The 14,579-nt window shown below is 52.9% G+C and overlaps 1 protein-coding gene across 1 annotated transcript in view; it reads right to left on the bottom strand.

Annotated features, from left to right (window-relative positions):
- The window catches only part of HEPACAM (hepatic and glial cell adhesion molecule), a 109,676-nt gene that overhangs the window by 16,143 nt on the left and 78,954 nt on the right, over positions 1-14,579 (bottom strand). The window contains exon 4 of the mRNA XM_019490201.2: positions 1,253-1,346. Coding sequence (XP_019345746.1) covers positions 1,253-1,346 — 94 coding nt within the window. The remainder of the gene's footprint in view (positions 1-1,252; positions 1,347-14,579) is intronic.

Raw genomic sequence — 14,579 nt, 5'->3', positions numbered from 1 at the left:
CAGTGTCCCCTGAGGGTGCACTTGTTTTGAACTTCTGACCCACCTGCATGTTCCTTTTTGTCATTTTTTGTCCCCCATAATCAATTGCGATCCTTTTTTTCTCTCACCACCCCTAAGTGTAAATTAGTGGGCTTGCCCACACAAAAAAGGTCACAAATAGGGCTAGGGGTTTCTATTCTTCTGCCAGGAGTGTTTCCTCTTTAAGGCAACTCCACTCAGGCCTCAGAGTATTTGCTGGTGCTTCAGCTGTCCCAGTCTTAGACCCCTTTTCTTTAGCTGAGCACTCAGCCCCAGTCCACTGTCTCGGACCTTGGTTCCCCAGTCTCAGCCATTCATGTCCCTGCCAAGAGCAGGTCTCTTCCTGCAGAGCACCCCTAACACCCTGTCAGCCACTATCCAAACCTCCAGTAAAATCTGAACACACAACACCAACCCAGACAGTTCTAACTCAAATATAAATCTCTCCTTGGGTCTCTGGTTTCTCCAGCCCTCCTACCTAGGCAGGCTTGTTTCCCCACAGCCCACCAGGTACCTCACCTGGGCTAGCCACACTCCAAACTGAAGCAAGTTCCACACAGAGCTCCTTGCTCTATGACAGCCAGGATCAGGTCACCTCCCAGATCCAGAGGCTGAGCTTATATACCCCCAAGCCCAGACCCCTTCTGGTCATATGACCCAGCTTTCGAGGGTATGGCAGCATCTGCAAGTCATGGCTGCCCCATGTGGCCTGCTGCCCCAAGCATCTGGCTCCATTGTTATGCTTCTACTTTTACCTCTCTGGTTCCAAACAACTCCCTCTTTCTAGGGACCTAACTGCTCTGAGCCTCAGGTCCCAATAGTGTTCTGTTCTCTTCCCACATAATATTGGAGAAGGAAGTAGTCAGCAGGCTCATGTTCACAGGCTCTTATTTATCAGAGAAAGTGTGGAGGGGATCCTAGTAGGTCAAATCCTGTCTGACTGGGGAGGGGTGCGCAGAAGAAGACAACCCAGGGAGTAGGGGTGGGCCATTAACACACTGCTGAAGGTATTTTTGACTTGGTGGCTTGGGGAGGCACTAGCAGGTATATAACTTGTAGAGATGAATCCCATGCCTTTGTGGGAAACTCCTCCTGCCTTGAGTGCAGCATAGCAGTAGGGAGAAGCATAGGAAGAGCTAGGCTCCAGTGCAATCCCAAGGCAAGGCAGAGAGCTGACAGCCTGGAATGGGGAGCAAGTCACAACCATTTTATTCAAGCTATTCAAAATTCCTACTTTTTTGAGGGTTTCCAACAGGCACAAACAGTCACCAAGGTGACGAGGAGGAAAATGCCCCCAGTGGAGAGGATTATGTAGAGAGAGCTCCTTCCTAGGAGAGAAAACATGAGAGCAGGATTATGGTCCACACCCCCACATAGAGGACTGTAGCTTGGTTTACAAAGGTCAGTGAGTGGCTGACAGTGAGCAGCCCTAGTGGCTGGACAGTGGGGTTGTTTGGGGTCCTGGAGGCCCAGATGACTCTGAGGGTACCCTGACCAACTGGGGGTTACACCCAGTTAATCCAAATGATGCAAGGATTAACAATGCAAGATCTGAGCCACAGCCCACCCCTCCCACCTCAACCAGGAAAACACTTCATTTCTTTTGCATGTAACTCTTGTGCCCAGGTAGAGCCAAGTCAGCACATGGGCATGTTGGAGAACATTTATGAAAGCAAAATCTGAAACTGGAAACTTGTCTTCATCCCAGAAACCATTGTGATGCTTGCTCACCAATCCAGCAAAAGGAACAGCCCCATCTGACAGAGGCTTCCCTTCCATGGTATTACATCTGCTTGGAGGCATGCGTGCACCCACCACCAGCAAACGGGCTAAGCTGGCGCTCTGCAGACTCTGGTGCAGCAGCTTGCAGCTTCCCAGCTGCCTGCCACAGTCTGCCTGGGCTCTGGGAATGCCCTTGCTGCCCACCAAGAAGCCTGGGCTACTTGCAGCAGACAGCAGGGAGGCTGCAAGATGCTGCACCGAAGTCTGTGGAGCCCCAGCTTGGCTCGTTGTTGGCAGCAGGTGCACTCATACCTCCAGGCAGATGGCGGGGAAGGGGCCCAGGTTGCACTGCCACAACAAGAATCAGGCCCCTCGCAGTTCCCTCACTATCTGCCCCTGGCATGCCAACAACTTCCAAGTAGAGGCTGGGGTGTTTTTGACACTCTGCCCAAAAATATGACCAACCGCTGGGCTAGTGCTATATTATTCAGTTTAAGAACAAAGCAAAAAACAAATGACTATTGAAATGTGCACAAATTTGCTACCGTATATATAAAGTTTTTTTTTTTAAACAACTAGGTTAAAAATAGTCACTGTATATTGTATCATGACTCCTGTAGTCATAATAAGGTAAATGTACATCTCTTATTCAGTTTCATAAAACAAAATCAAGTACTCTGGAATGTCTTGAGAGTGTTTCAATTCTTCACTGTCAATTATTTCTACACCTGACTTAATATTACCATACCTAAGTTAAGCTTTTTAGCTAGAGCTCCAGTCTGCAGGGCTGGCTAACAGAGGGCATTACTAGGACTGGCTAACAGAGAGCTAAATTGAAGAAGAAAGGATAGCTTGAATAGTGAAACATCAAGATCATTAAAAAGGATAGAGGGTGGTTAACACCTATGAAGTGGAGACAGATTGAAAGGGATCACTGGGCACATCCACATGTGCAATTAGCATGTAGCAATAATCCCTGCCTGCAGTTCTCACTGGAGTTTATTGCCCCAGCTGACAGGAGGCCCAGGGGGTCAGCCTGCCAGCCTGGGGTCACCCTTGCTCAACATGTTGTGGAGGGGCTGGCTGGGGTGCAAAGGTGCTACTATCCTACAGCAGTTAATTAATTTACTGCAACCTAATAATACAGGTGCATGTGTAGATGATGTCAGGTATCCGGGTTGCAAAAGATTCTTTTACAATCTTTTTTTCCTATGCCTGAAAAAGGGTGGTTGTGTGTGAAAGCTTGCAATTAAAGAATTTTTTTGGCAAAAATCTAGTTGGTCTAATAAAAGTATCACTCTACCGTGAGTTCTGATTCTGTGTCTGACCTAATCAGCAGGGCTTTAAACTAAGATCACTGGGGGATGGGCGGTCAATTAACAGTTCTAGCCCAGGTCATGTCAACCACAGTAGTAACAGTTTAGGTAGCCCAAGAGAAGTCCCAAGAGAATCCACTCCAACGACAGCCCAAGGAAAGGTCACATCCCATCACACAAGGAAGCCTAAGGCTTCCCATGGCAGACTCAACTGCCTGTACACAAATACCAGGAGCTTAGGAAACAAGCAAGAGGAATTGTCCCTTCTCTTGTGCTATAAAAAATATGATCTTGCACATAAGAGAGACGTGGTGGGACTCCATCTATGACTGTTCTGTAGGTATAGAAGGCTATACCTTTTACAGGAAAGACTGCATTGGGAAGAAGGGTTGAGGTATAGCTCTTTACTTCCCTTCCAATTGAGTCCACTAACCAAGGAAGGACATCTTGAGACCCTCTGGGTTAATATACAGGGAGAGCATGGGGAAGAGGATATAATGGTAGGAGTCTATTATAGACTCCCCAGCCAAGAAGAACTGGATTATGAATTCAATAGGGAACTGGCTGAGGCCTCATGCTTCTGATGCATGGTCATCATGGGGGACTTCAACCTCTCCACCATTTTAGGGAAGAGCACATGGCCAAATCTGACCAGCTGTGTAACTTTCTTGCTTGCACTGATGACCTCTACCTAATGCAAGAGGTCTACGGGCCGACTAGAGGAGATGCACTGTTGGATCTGGTTCTTAGGCCTGTGCGAGTAGACAGGTATTCGATCTGGCTTCAGATCCGGCTGCTTCGGATGTCAGCAATCCGATCTGGAGCTCTGGATTGGTTTGCCGCTTCAATCCCGCCTCGGAGATCTGGCCATAGGCTATAATGGGGGATCAATGAAATAGCTATACCTTTGCTGTTTTATCTCTGATTAGGGTGAAACTTGCAGGGATGGTAGCCTCTTCTGAGAGCATGAAGCCTGCCAAGTTTCAAGAAGATAGATGCAAGGGTTTTGGGGGAACTGCACCCCAAATTCTTGAAAGCAAAAATCCCATCACATCTATGTGTTACACCACAGGGTGAAAACTACAGGGGTGGTGGCCCCTCGTGAGGCCACAAAGCATGCCAAGTTTCAAGATGATAGGTGCAGGGGTTTGGAGGGAACTGCACCTCAAGCTGCTGATAGGCAAAACTCGTGACAGATGACCCTGTGTGTGTTAAGGCACAGCAGGCTGAAAACTGCAGGGATGATAGCCCCTGCTCAGGCCACAAAGGCTGCCAAGTTTCAAGAAGATCAGTGCAAGGGTTTGGGGGGAACTGCACCTCAAGCTGCTGACAGGCAAAACTCGTGATGTAGGTAGGTGCTTGGGCGACTGCATCTCTCTTGGGGCACAGGGGGGTGAAACCTAGTGCAGGTCTGGGTGCTGGGCCCTGCCAGGACATGAAGCCTGCCAGCTGTGTGTGTGTCTCACTGGGGGAGTCTGTCTTCTGGGGCCCTGCAGCTCAAGCTGCTGACAGGCAAAACTCATGATGTGGGTGGGTGACATTGTGTATGTATTAAGGTGTGCCCTTCCTGGCGTTGGGGCCTCTGCACAACATGGCAGTGTACCCCAGTGAGGCCTCCTCCTCCCCTACAGCCTCATGCCTGGTCCTCCACTTTACATGACAAAAGGTAAAATAACTTAGCTGGCTCAAGACCAGTAGCATCAGCAGCAGCATCAAAGGTACCCAAATGGAAGTGTCACAGAGCCTGTCTTTTTATAAAGCAATCGACAGCAAGAAGTAAAGATGTTGTGTTGTGTTGTGTTGTGTTGTGTTGGACATATGATGTTACTCATGGTGTGTGATGGCTTATCTTGTGTTTTTATGTGCATTATGAAGAAAAAAAAGGAGTACTTAAAAAAATGTATCTTTGGAAGCTTTAGGGTTGAAAACCCCTTTGTCAGGCTGAGGAAGTACCTGCGGTTGGTCCTGGATGGAAGGAATAGTAAAGAAGCCAGAGGCTGGCCTGGCCCACAATGCGGGCAAGAAAGGCAGTCAGTGAAAATGGAAATGGAGGCATCAGGGGGTGAGGGACAGGCTGGGTGGGGGGTAGGGGGGAAAGGGGGATGTAGCAGCTCAGGTAAAAGTGCAAAGGTGCCTGGGGTGTCAGATGTCCGGCAGGTCACAGTGTGCCAGAACTCCACTGTGTAGATTGAGTCCATGAGTTTCTGTACCTACTACCTAGGAGGCTGATGAAGTGCAGTTCATAGGCCCAGCTCTGAAAAGTGGTTTGTACATTCAAACAAGCACCTAACCTCATCACCAGAACTGAAGCCAACTTCCTACAGCTCAAAACAAAAACGCAATCTGCCTCCAGTCTCTCAGGCCTGATCCTGAGAGGGAACAAATTACAATGCAAACCACTTTTCAGAGCTGGATACAGAAACTCATGGACTCAATATACACAGTGGAGTTCTGGCACACTGCGACCCGCCAGACATCTGACACCCCAGGCACCTCTACACTTTTACTTGTGCTGCTACATCCCCCTTTTCCCCTTATTCCCCACTCCAGCCTGTCCCTCACCCCCTGATGCTTCCATTTCCATTTTCACTGACTGGCTTCCTTGCCTGCATTGCGGGCCAGACCAGCCTCTGGCTTCTTTACTATTCCTTCCATCCAGGACCAAGGGGTTTGCCTGGCATCCCAGGCAGCTAAGCTGAGCTCACTGGGAGCCTCACAACTGCACTGCAACCAGCAAGCGTTAGGCCTGTCAAAGACATGACAGGTCTGGGCATTCCCCAGCCAGGACTTTGTGTGCGCGTGCATTAACTGGAGGTTATGGCGCCTCCTACCTGCCTTTCACCAGGGGATCATTGTTCCTGGCATTTATGGGGCTGCCACACTGCCAGCAGCCACACCAGACCTCCCTACCCTGGCAGGGTGCAGTTTTAGTGGTCATGCCCAGTCCCTGGGGCCTCCTAGCCCCAATCCCATACCTCCAAGTTCGTCACAGCAGGGGAATGAGCTCAGCAGGGACATGTTCTTCCCCTGCTGGCTGGTGATGCAGTTGGTGCTCCCTTCAGCTGAGAGCGGGGCATTACTCGGCTTTTAAAAAACTCAAAAAAGGAAATTGGTGTAGACAGAGTGAGGAGGGTGGCACTCAGTCCATCCTGGGGAACCCCAGCAGCAGGAGGTTCACCTTTAGGAACACCAGCTGCTCCACCAATGTAGGATCCAAGCAGGTACGGTGCAGTGTCACAACATCCCCAGCAATGCTGAACATACTCTCGCTTGGAACACTGGTCAGTGGGCAGGACAGGTTTTGCTGGACAACCGTGGCCAGATCCTGCCACATCTGCCTGCGGTTTGCCCAGTAGGCCAAGGGGTCGCAGTCCAGTGGCTCCACATCCTCAGCAAGATATGTAGCCACCGAAGCCTTGGCACTACCTGCCTAAGGCTGGGGTCTGGTGCATTTGGACCCTAGCATTGAAACCATGCCCATGGCTCACATTGGCAGTGGCTGGCGTGGAGAAGACTGGCTGGTGCCGGTACCGGTGCCAGTGCCGGCGCTGGGAGTGCTGGCATGGGAAAGTGGATACCCCTCTTCCACATCCCCTCACCTCTGCACTTTGGCCTCCCTGACTTCATTCATCAGCACCTGTGTCCAGTGATCAAGGGTTTTGGGGCTGCCAGTGCACATGCTCCCCTTCACCCTCAGGTCACACGTGCCCGCCATCATGTGGACCAAACTGGACCACAAGGGATCCAGCCGTCTCCTGCTGCCCTCCTTCAGCCACCTCACCAGTGCCTGCACATCTGGTGATAGCAGCCTGCCCCAGCCAGGAACACTGATCCCCTGGAACTTTTCCATTTGGTTCTCCAGTTCCCTCACTAGGGGGATCACCTGGCTGAGGAGGGCCTCGCCAGTGCTAAGGGTTTCGGTGGCCTCAAGGAAGGGCTTGAGGACCACCAAGATCTGGGAGATGGTACCCCACTCAGCTCTGTTCAGGGGCTGCTGATCCCAAACTCCCCAAGCAATGCCATCTCATGGATGGCCTTCTGGTGCTCCACCAACCTTTTGAGCATCAAGAATGAGGAGTTCCACCGAGTCTCCACATCCTGCATGATTCTGTGCTGCGGGATGCTCAGCTCTGCCTGTTTCTCCCACAGCATCTTGCCCCTTGATGCTGTGGTGGAAGTAGCCTGCAACCCTCCTGCATTTCAAAATCAGCTGGCTTGTAGCAGCAGTGGTGGCGGTGCTGTCAACGGCAGCCCTGTCCCCCTCCAAGGCATCCCTCACTATTAGGTGCAGCCTATGTGCCACACAGCGGATGCCAACAAAGTTGGCATCATGGACAGCCTTCACCATATTTGTCCTGTTGTCGGTGATCATGAACCTGCAGGTGAGCTCAGTCTGCCCAATGAGCCACTCCTGTGCCATGCGGTTCATGGCCCCCATGATCTCCCTTGCCGTGTCAGACTCATCCAGCACCTTGGCTTGCAGAAGAGCCCACCGACGGTCTGACTGATCGCACCAGTGCCCTGTGGGGGAGAGGTAGGCATGATTGCCACCCCAGATGCTCCAGATGGTGAAGTGCAAGGCTACCTGCAGCCCTGCCTTGTGCAGCTCCTCTCTCAAGTACTCCCTGCATGCCTCACACAGGGAGGGCACCACCATCCTGCTAAGGGTGGTGCATGAGGGCACTTTGTAAAATGGGGCCAGAAGTGCTGTGAACCGCCTGAACCCTGGCTGCTCAACTAGGGAGAAGGGCTGGCTATCCAGAGCAAGCATCTCCCCAGTGCTCTGGGTGATCTTGCTCGCCTTGGGAACGCACCCCCCTTTCCCTCACTGGTCCAGGGTGGCCTGCCTCTGCTTTGGGGGGAAGGGGGCTTTGGAGCGAGTGAGGGACTTCCCTTTTGGCACACTCGCACTGGTACCAGGCTGAGAAGGAAGAAGGGCAAGGGGGTGCTGCCTCCTCAGATGCGGCAGCATTGCCATGGTGGAAAAGTGTCTCACATCCTTGCTATGGCTCAAGTGCCTTTGGCAGTGCTGGCAGATGGCAAACCTGGGATCATCTGCCAGCTCAAAATGCTCCCACACTACACTATTCCCCTGCTTCTGGGTTGAGGGTGAGGATCCTGCCTTATCCCACTCCTCAGCAGGTTGAGGCTCAACAGTAGGAGGAGCTGCCTCAGCTGAGCCACTTGCCTCCACAACCTCAGCCTCCTCGAAGGTGCTGCTTTCCGGAGGAGACCTGGGTCTAGGGGAAAGTTGAGATGTGTGGCGCACAAACTCTGATTCCCCCTCAGCCCCCAGAATTGCTTGAGCCAGTGCACTCAGCATCCCTGGTTCCAGCTCCAGCTGCTCCTCTGGCAGTGGGAGGCTCATGCTGAGAGATGAAATTGGGGTGGAGGAGACAATGATTCCACTGCTGGTGCCCACTTCTGGACTGAATGGAGGTGGTGCAAGTACAGGGACATCAGGTGCAGACACTGCTCCTGCCTCCTGGCTTCCACTGGCAGCACTGATGTCATGGTTGCTTGGGAAGAAAATGCATCTGTGTTTGGGGGGGGGGGGTGGCTTGCAGCTCTAGCTCTCCCCCTACTCCCTCTCCCTCCCCTGCCAGAAGACCTGGCACCTGCCTTTTCAGTATGCTTCATATTGATCTTTGCTGTGGTGCAAAAGGTCTCTGTGTGTGTGTCAATCCTTTTGTATTGTGTGTTTTATTCCCTCTGTTGCGTGCTTGCACTGGCCTCTTATTTGATTATTTGCTTCAGTGTTAAGAGTTATGTAAACATTGTGTGCTCTCTGTCTGTCGTCTTCTCCTATGAATATCTGATTTTTCTTTATATTGTGTGTCTGTGTCTGTGTGTATGCGTGCGTGCATGCAATCTGTGTGCCTCCCTGCACAGTGATGGATCACACTGGCAGGGAAAACACAGCTTTTTTTTTTCAAAGTTTCCAAAAAAAAAGAGGAAATATAAATTCAAAGAAATGAATTGAATAGTAATAGTAATAGTAATAGTAATTGAATAGAATAGCTAAGATAAGATAAGCTAAATCTTACCCAATCTTTTCTAACAAGAACAAGGAGCAGGCAAGTTCAACTACTGAGTACAGCAAGCAAGCTGCAGTGCCTCAGTCTGAGGGTTCCTTTCTCACACAGTTCCAGAGAGGGAACAAGCTGGGAAAAGGCACAGCATGTCTCCAAACAGAGGCTTTTATGCTGTTTCTAGTCCCACCCCACAGATGCTGTAATTGGGAAGGCAGCCAGAGATTAATCCTTCTCACTGGCCAACTACACGTCAGTCTTCCTCCCCCCCCCCCCCCGCACTCTCCCTCCCTCCCTCCCCTGCTCCCCCCCCCCACCTCTTCTAACTTTTAATTAAGCTGTCTGAAGCATCCAAAGCATTTCTGAAGTGCTTTGGACACTCCGAACCGCTTTGGACAGCTTAACTGAGCCCGTGCTTTGATCCAGGCATGCTGCTTTGGATGCTAAAGTGGCCAAAGCAGTCCTGGATCTGAAGCGTGGTCTGAAGCCTCGCACAGCCCTACTGGTTCTGGCCAAAGGGGATGATCTGGTGAGCAATCTGAGGATTGAGGGGAAGCTAGGTGACTCCGACCATGAACTGATCACTTTCTCTGTCCAACGCAGGGTTGGCAAATCCCTCAGCAAAACAGAAATACTCAACTTTGGGAAGGCTGACTTTCAAAAACTCAGGAGACTGGTTAGTCAAGCATTAAGAGATGATGGCCCCTCAGAAACCTGATGTCTGATGCCCAAGGAAAAGCCAATCTCCTAAATGATTACTTTGTGTCAGTTTTCCACCTGCCCAAGGGGGTCACACTATCAGACAGGACGCAAAATACCCAGGGAGTGGGAGATGGGCCCACAATTGACATAGATCTGGTGAGGGAACACTTATAGAGGTTAGACATCTATAAGTCTGTGGGCCCTGACGGAATGCACCTGAGAGCCTTGAAGGAGCTGGAGGACATTATAGCATGCCTTATGGCGAAGATATTTGAAAATTCATGGCGCTCCAGTGAGGTTCTGGAAGACTGGAAAAGAGCCAACATGGTCCCAATCTTCAAGAAAGGAAAGAAGGCAGAGCCAGGGAATTACAGGCCAATCAGTCTGATGTCCATTCTTGGAAAGATTTTGGAGAAAATCATCAAGGGATTCATCAGCAACAGGCTTACAGAAGACAACCTTCTGAATGCCAGCCCAACATGGCTTTGTTACTGGTGGGTCTTCCTTGACCAACTGTGTTTCCTTCTATGACCAGGTGATACATTGCCTGGACAAAGGAGATGAGATTGATATCTGGATTTCAAGAAAGCCTTTAGCTTCGTCTCCCATAATGTCCTCATGATTAAACTGGGGAGCTGCGGCCTCAACCATATCATGGTCCGATGGCTGGGGAACTGGTTCCGGGGTCGGACCCAAAGAGTACTAGTTGATGGGAGCGAATCAACATGGCATGAGGTGACCAGTGGTGACTCTCAGGGATTAGTACTTGAGCCAGTACTCTTCAACATCTTCATTAATGATCTGGATTCGGGCATCAGATGTGGACCAGCAAAGTTTGCAGAGAACACTAAGCTGTGGGGGAAGGTAGTCACACTGGAAAACAGGCTGGGGATACAGGCTGACCTGGACATACTTGCAAAGTGGGTGAAGCAAAATCTGATGGCCTTCAACGTAGACAAGTGAAGGGTGCTCCACCTTGGGAGGAAGAACCGGCAGCATACTTATAGGCTCAGCAGTGCTATATTTGCTAGCACCTCAACCAAAAGAGACTTGTGGGTCTTGATTGATCACAAGATGAACGTGAGCCACCAATGCGATACTGTGGCTGCCAAAGCAAACCAAACACTGGCATGCATCCGCCAATGCATCTCAAGGAAAACTAGGGACGTCATCCTCCCACTCTACTTGGCCTTAGTAAGACTGCAGCTGGAATACTGTGTCCAGTTTTGGGCCCTCCACTTCAAAAGGGATGTGGATAAGCTTGAGAGAGTCCAAAGGAGAGCCGTCCATATGATCAAAGGCCAAGAGAACAAGCCTTATGAGGAGAGGCTGAGGGACATGGGACTCTTTAGCCTGGAGAAGAGAAGGCTTGGGGGGACTTTCATAGATTCATAGATGTTAGGGTCGGAAGGGACCTCAATAGATCATCGAGTCCGACCCCCTGCATAGGAAGGAAAGAGTGCTGGGTCTAGATGACCCCAGATAGATGGTTATCTAACCTCCTCTTGAAGACCCCGAGGGTAGGGGGGCTCCCTTGGGAGCCAGTTCCAGACCTTGGCCACTCGAACTGTGAAGAAGTTCTTCCTAATGTCCAATCTAAATCTGCTCTCTGCTAGCTTGTGGCCATTGTTTCTTGTAACCCCCGGGGGCGCCTTGGTGAATAAATACTCACCAATTCCCTTCTGTGCCCCTGTGATGAACTTATAGGCAGCCACAAGGTCGCCTCTCAACCTTCTCTTGCGGAGGCTGAAAAGGTCCAGTTTCTCTAGTCTCTCCTCGTAGGGCTTGGTCTGCAGGCCCTTAACCATATGAGTGGCACTTCTCTGGACCCTCTCCAGGTTATCCACATCCCTCTTGAATTGTGGTGCCCAGAATTGCACGCAGTACTCCAACTGCAGTCTGACCAGCGCCCGATAGAGGGGAAGTATCACCTCTTTGGACCTATTCGTCATGCATCTGCTGATGCACGATAAAGTGCCATTGGCTTTTCTGATGGCTTCGTCACACTGGCGACTCATGTTCATCTTGGAGTCCACTAGGACTCCAAGATCCCTTTCCCCTTCCGTGCCACCCAGCAGGTCATTCCCTAGGCTGTAGGTGTGCTGGACATTTTTCCTCCCTAGGTGCAGCACTTTGCATTTCTCCTTGTTGAATTGCATTCTGTTGTTTTCTGCCCACTTGTCCAACCTGTCCAGGTCTGCCTGCAGCTGTTCCCTGCCCTCCGGCGTGTCCACTTCTCCCCGTAGCTTTGTGTCATCTGCAAACTTGGACAGAGTACATTTCATTCCCTCGTCCAAGCCACTGATGAAGACATTTGTACCCGCCTCCGTTCGATTAGGAGCTCGCGCGCCGCCTTAGCCCGGGCTCGGGATCTTGTGCCCCTGAGCTTCGTTGGTACGCCCCAGGGTTTACCCCGGCTGGTATTAAGGGGGACCCCAGAACTCACCTGCCACGACTTTGATGACTCTCTCAGTGGGGGGTCTTCCCTTGGGGTATCCCCTGGTGCCGGCACGCCTCTTCGCAGGTACTCTCGGGGCTCCGTCCTCCCCTACACCCCGGCCATACGCCACCTCAGGTCTTCCTGTCCTGGCCTCTCACCCGTCCTCGTCTCGTCCTCTCTCTCGGCTCGGGCACCCTAGCCCCTACAGGCTGTCTTCGGGCCAGGTATGCCTCACCCAGTTGGAGGGTGCTGCCCTGATCCCTCCTTCCTTGGGAGGCAGCCGTCCTCTCTGCCTCCCCCAATAGTCTCAGCTGCCGTTACCCACTTCGGCGGCTCCGCAATACCAGCTACAGCTGGCCCCGCTCTCAGGGTAGCTGCTATGCCTCACGCTGCCTCGGGTGTTGGGTTCCCCGCTGGCAGCTGCCCCGCCTCTGGGGGTGACTTCTCCCTCTGTCTCTTCCCTTCTGGGTTCTCCGCTGCGCTGCTCGCAGCCTGCTCCGCAACACCGGCTACAGCTGGCCCTGCTCTCGGGGTAGCTGCTACGCCTCCCACTGCCTCGGGTGGCGAGTTCCCCGCCGGCTGCTGTCCCACCTCTGGGGCTGACTTCTCCCCCTGTCTCTGCCCCTCTGGGCTCTCCGCTGCGCTGCTCGCAGCCTACTCCGCCTCTATCCGGCGGCGTCCCGCACTCCGCGGGTGGCGGCTGATCCCCTGCTCGCTGGAGCTCCGTGCTCCTGCTCTCTCCCTCCAGCCGCCCCGCTGCTTCGGTGGGGCTGCCTTTTGTTCCTCCCGACTGGCGTGCCCCGCCCCCGCCGCTCAGCCGCAGCCGGATAAACGCCCGGCTGATGGCCCGTGCCGGCAGCGCCGGCGCGTGGAGTTTCTTCGGGTCTTCCGGCCCTGCGGGAGGTAAGCAGACCCCTTGGCCGCCGCGGGGGTCTCCCGGTGCCCCCGCTCCCCTGGGACAACATTAAAGAGTATTGGTCCAAGGACCGAGCCCTATGGGACCCCACTGCCCACACCGTTCCAGGTCGAAGCCGAGCCATCCACCATGACTCTCTGGGTGCGACCCTCCAGCCAATTAGCCACCCACCAGACTGTGTAGTCATCCAAGTCACAGCCTCTTAACTTGTTCACCAGTATGGGGTGGGATACCGTATCAAAGGACTTCCTGAAGTCTAAGCATACGATATCCACTCCTCCTCCTGTGAGTTGGTAGCAGCCTACAAGTATATAGGGGGAGTACATCAGGACCTGGGAGAATAGTTGTTCACCAGGGCCCCCCAAAGGATAACAAGGTGTAACGGCCACAAACTAAACTAGATATAAGGAAAAACTTCTTTACAATCCAAGTGTCCAGGGTCTAGAACAGAATTCTCCCAGAGGTGGTGCAAGGGCATATTGTTGGCTCATATGAAGTCTATGAAGTAGACCAGGGGTGGGCAAAATACAGCCTGCAGGCCATATCTGGCCCACTAGGCCATTCTATCCAGTCCGCGGGGCCCCTAAAAAAATTCAGAAAATTAATATTGATCTGTCTTTGGTTCCTGTCAAAGATGACAGGAACCAGGGGCAGTAGGACCCAGGGGAAGCCCCGGAAAGCGCCTGTAACAGCAGGGCCCACCTGGCCCTGCCTCACCAGCTGGAAGCCCCAGCAGGGGCTTCTGGCCTGGGACTATGTGGCTGCTCAGCTGCACCAGCACAGGAAACTCAGGTAAGTGGGGGGAAGGGCAGGGAACAGCTGATGCTGAGCGTGGGGAAAAGTGGCACTTCCCCCACCCCGTGGCCCACACTCCCTGCACAGGCAGCCCCACATGGGCTCTGAGTGGCTGCAGCACAGAGTGCCAGCCACAGGGCGGGGGAGGGGACCCTTTTCCCCACGCTCAGCACCAGCTTGTAACGCACCCCTGCTGCCAGCCTGGGTGGGCCCCACGCCAGCGCTGGGCTTACCAGGGTTGTGCCGCAGTGGCAGCAGCTGTGCCCCCCCCCCCCAACCGCTTGCTGCACTGGGCAGTGTTTGCTTCTGCCTGGCCACAGCTCGCGCCGCAGTAGGCTGCAGTGTGGCTGCCACCGCTGCTTCTGTGCTGCCCAGTGTGTGAGCTCCGGACAGGCAGCAGCAGCAAACACTGCCCAGCAGAGCAAGTGCGGGGGCTGCTTTCCTCTGCACTGAGCAGCTGCTGCCACCATGGCACAACCCCGATGGTTGAGCCCAGAGCCCGCGTAGGGCCCAGGCTGGCAGCGGGGGCAGGTTAGAAGCTGGTGCTGAGTGCGGGGGGGGGAAAAACAGCCCCGCCCCACCCTGTGGCCAGTGCCCTGCACTGCAGCCACTCACAGCCCATGTGGAACTGCCTGTGC

The sequence above is a fragment of the Alligator mississippiensis genome, chromosome 16 (assembly GCF_030867095.1).
Source record: "Alligator mississippiensis isolate rAllMis1 chromosome 16, rAllMis1, whole genome shotgun sequence".
NCBI classification, from domain to species: Eukaryota; Metazoa; Chordata; order Crocodylia; family Alligatoridae; genus Alligator; species Alligator mississippiensis.
Note: the sequence above shows the minus strand (reverse complement) of the source record. Positions and strands in the feature narration are given on the sequence as shown.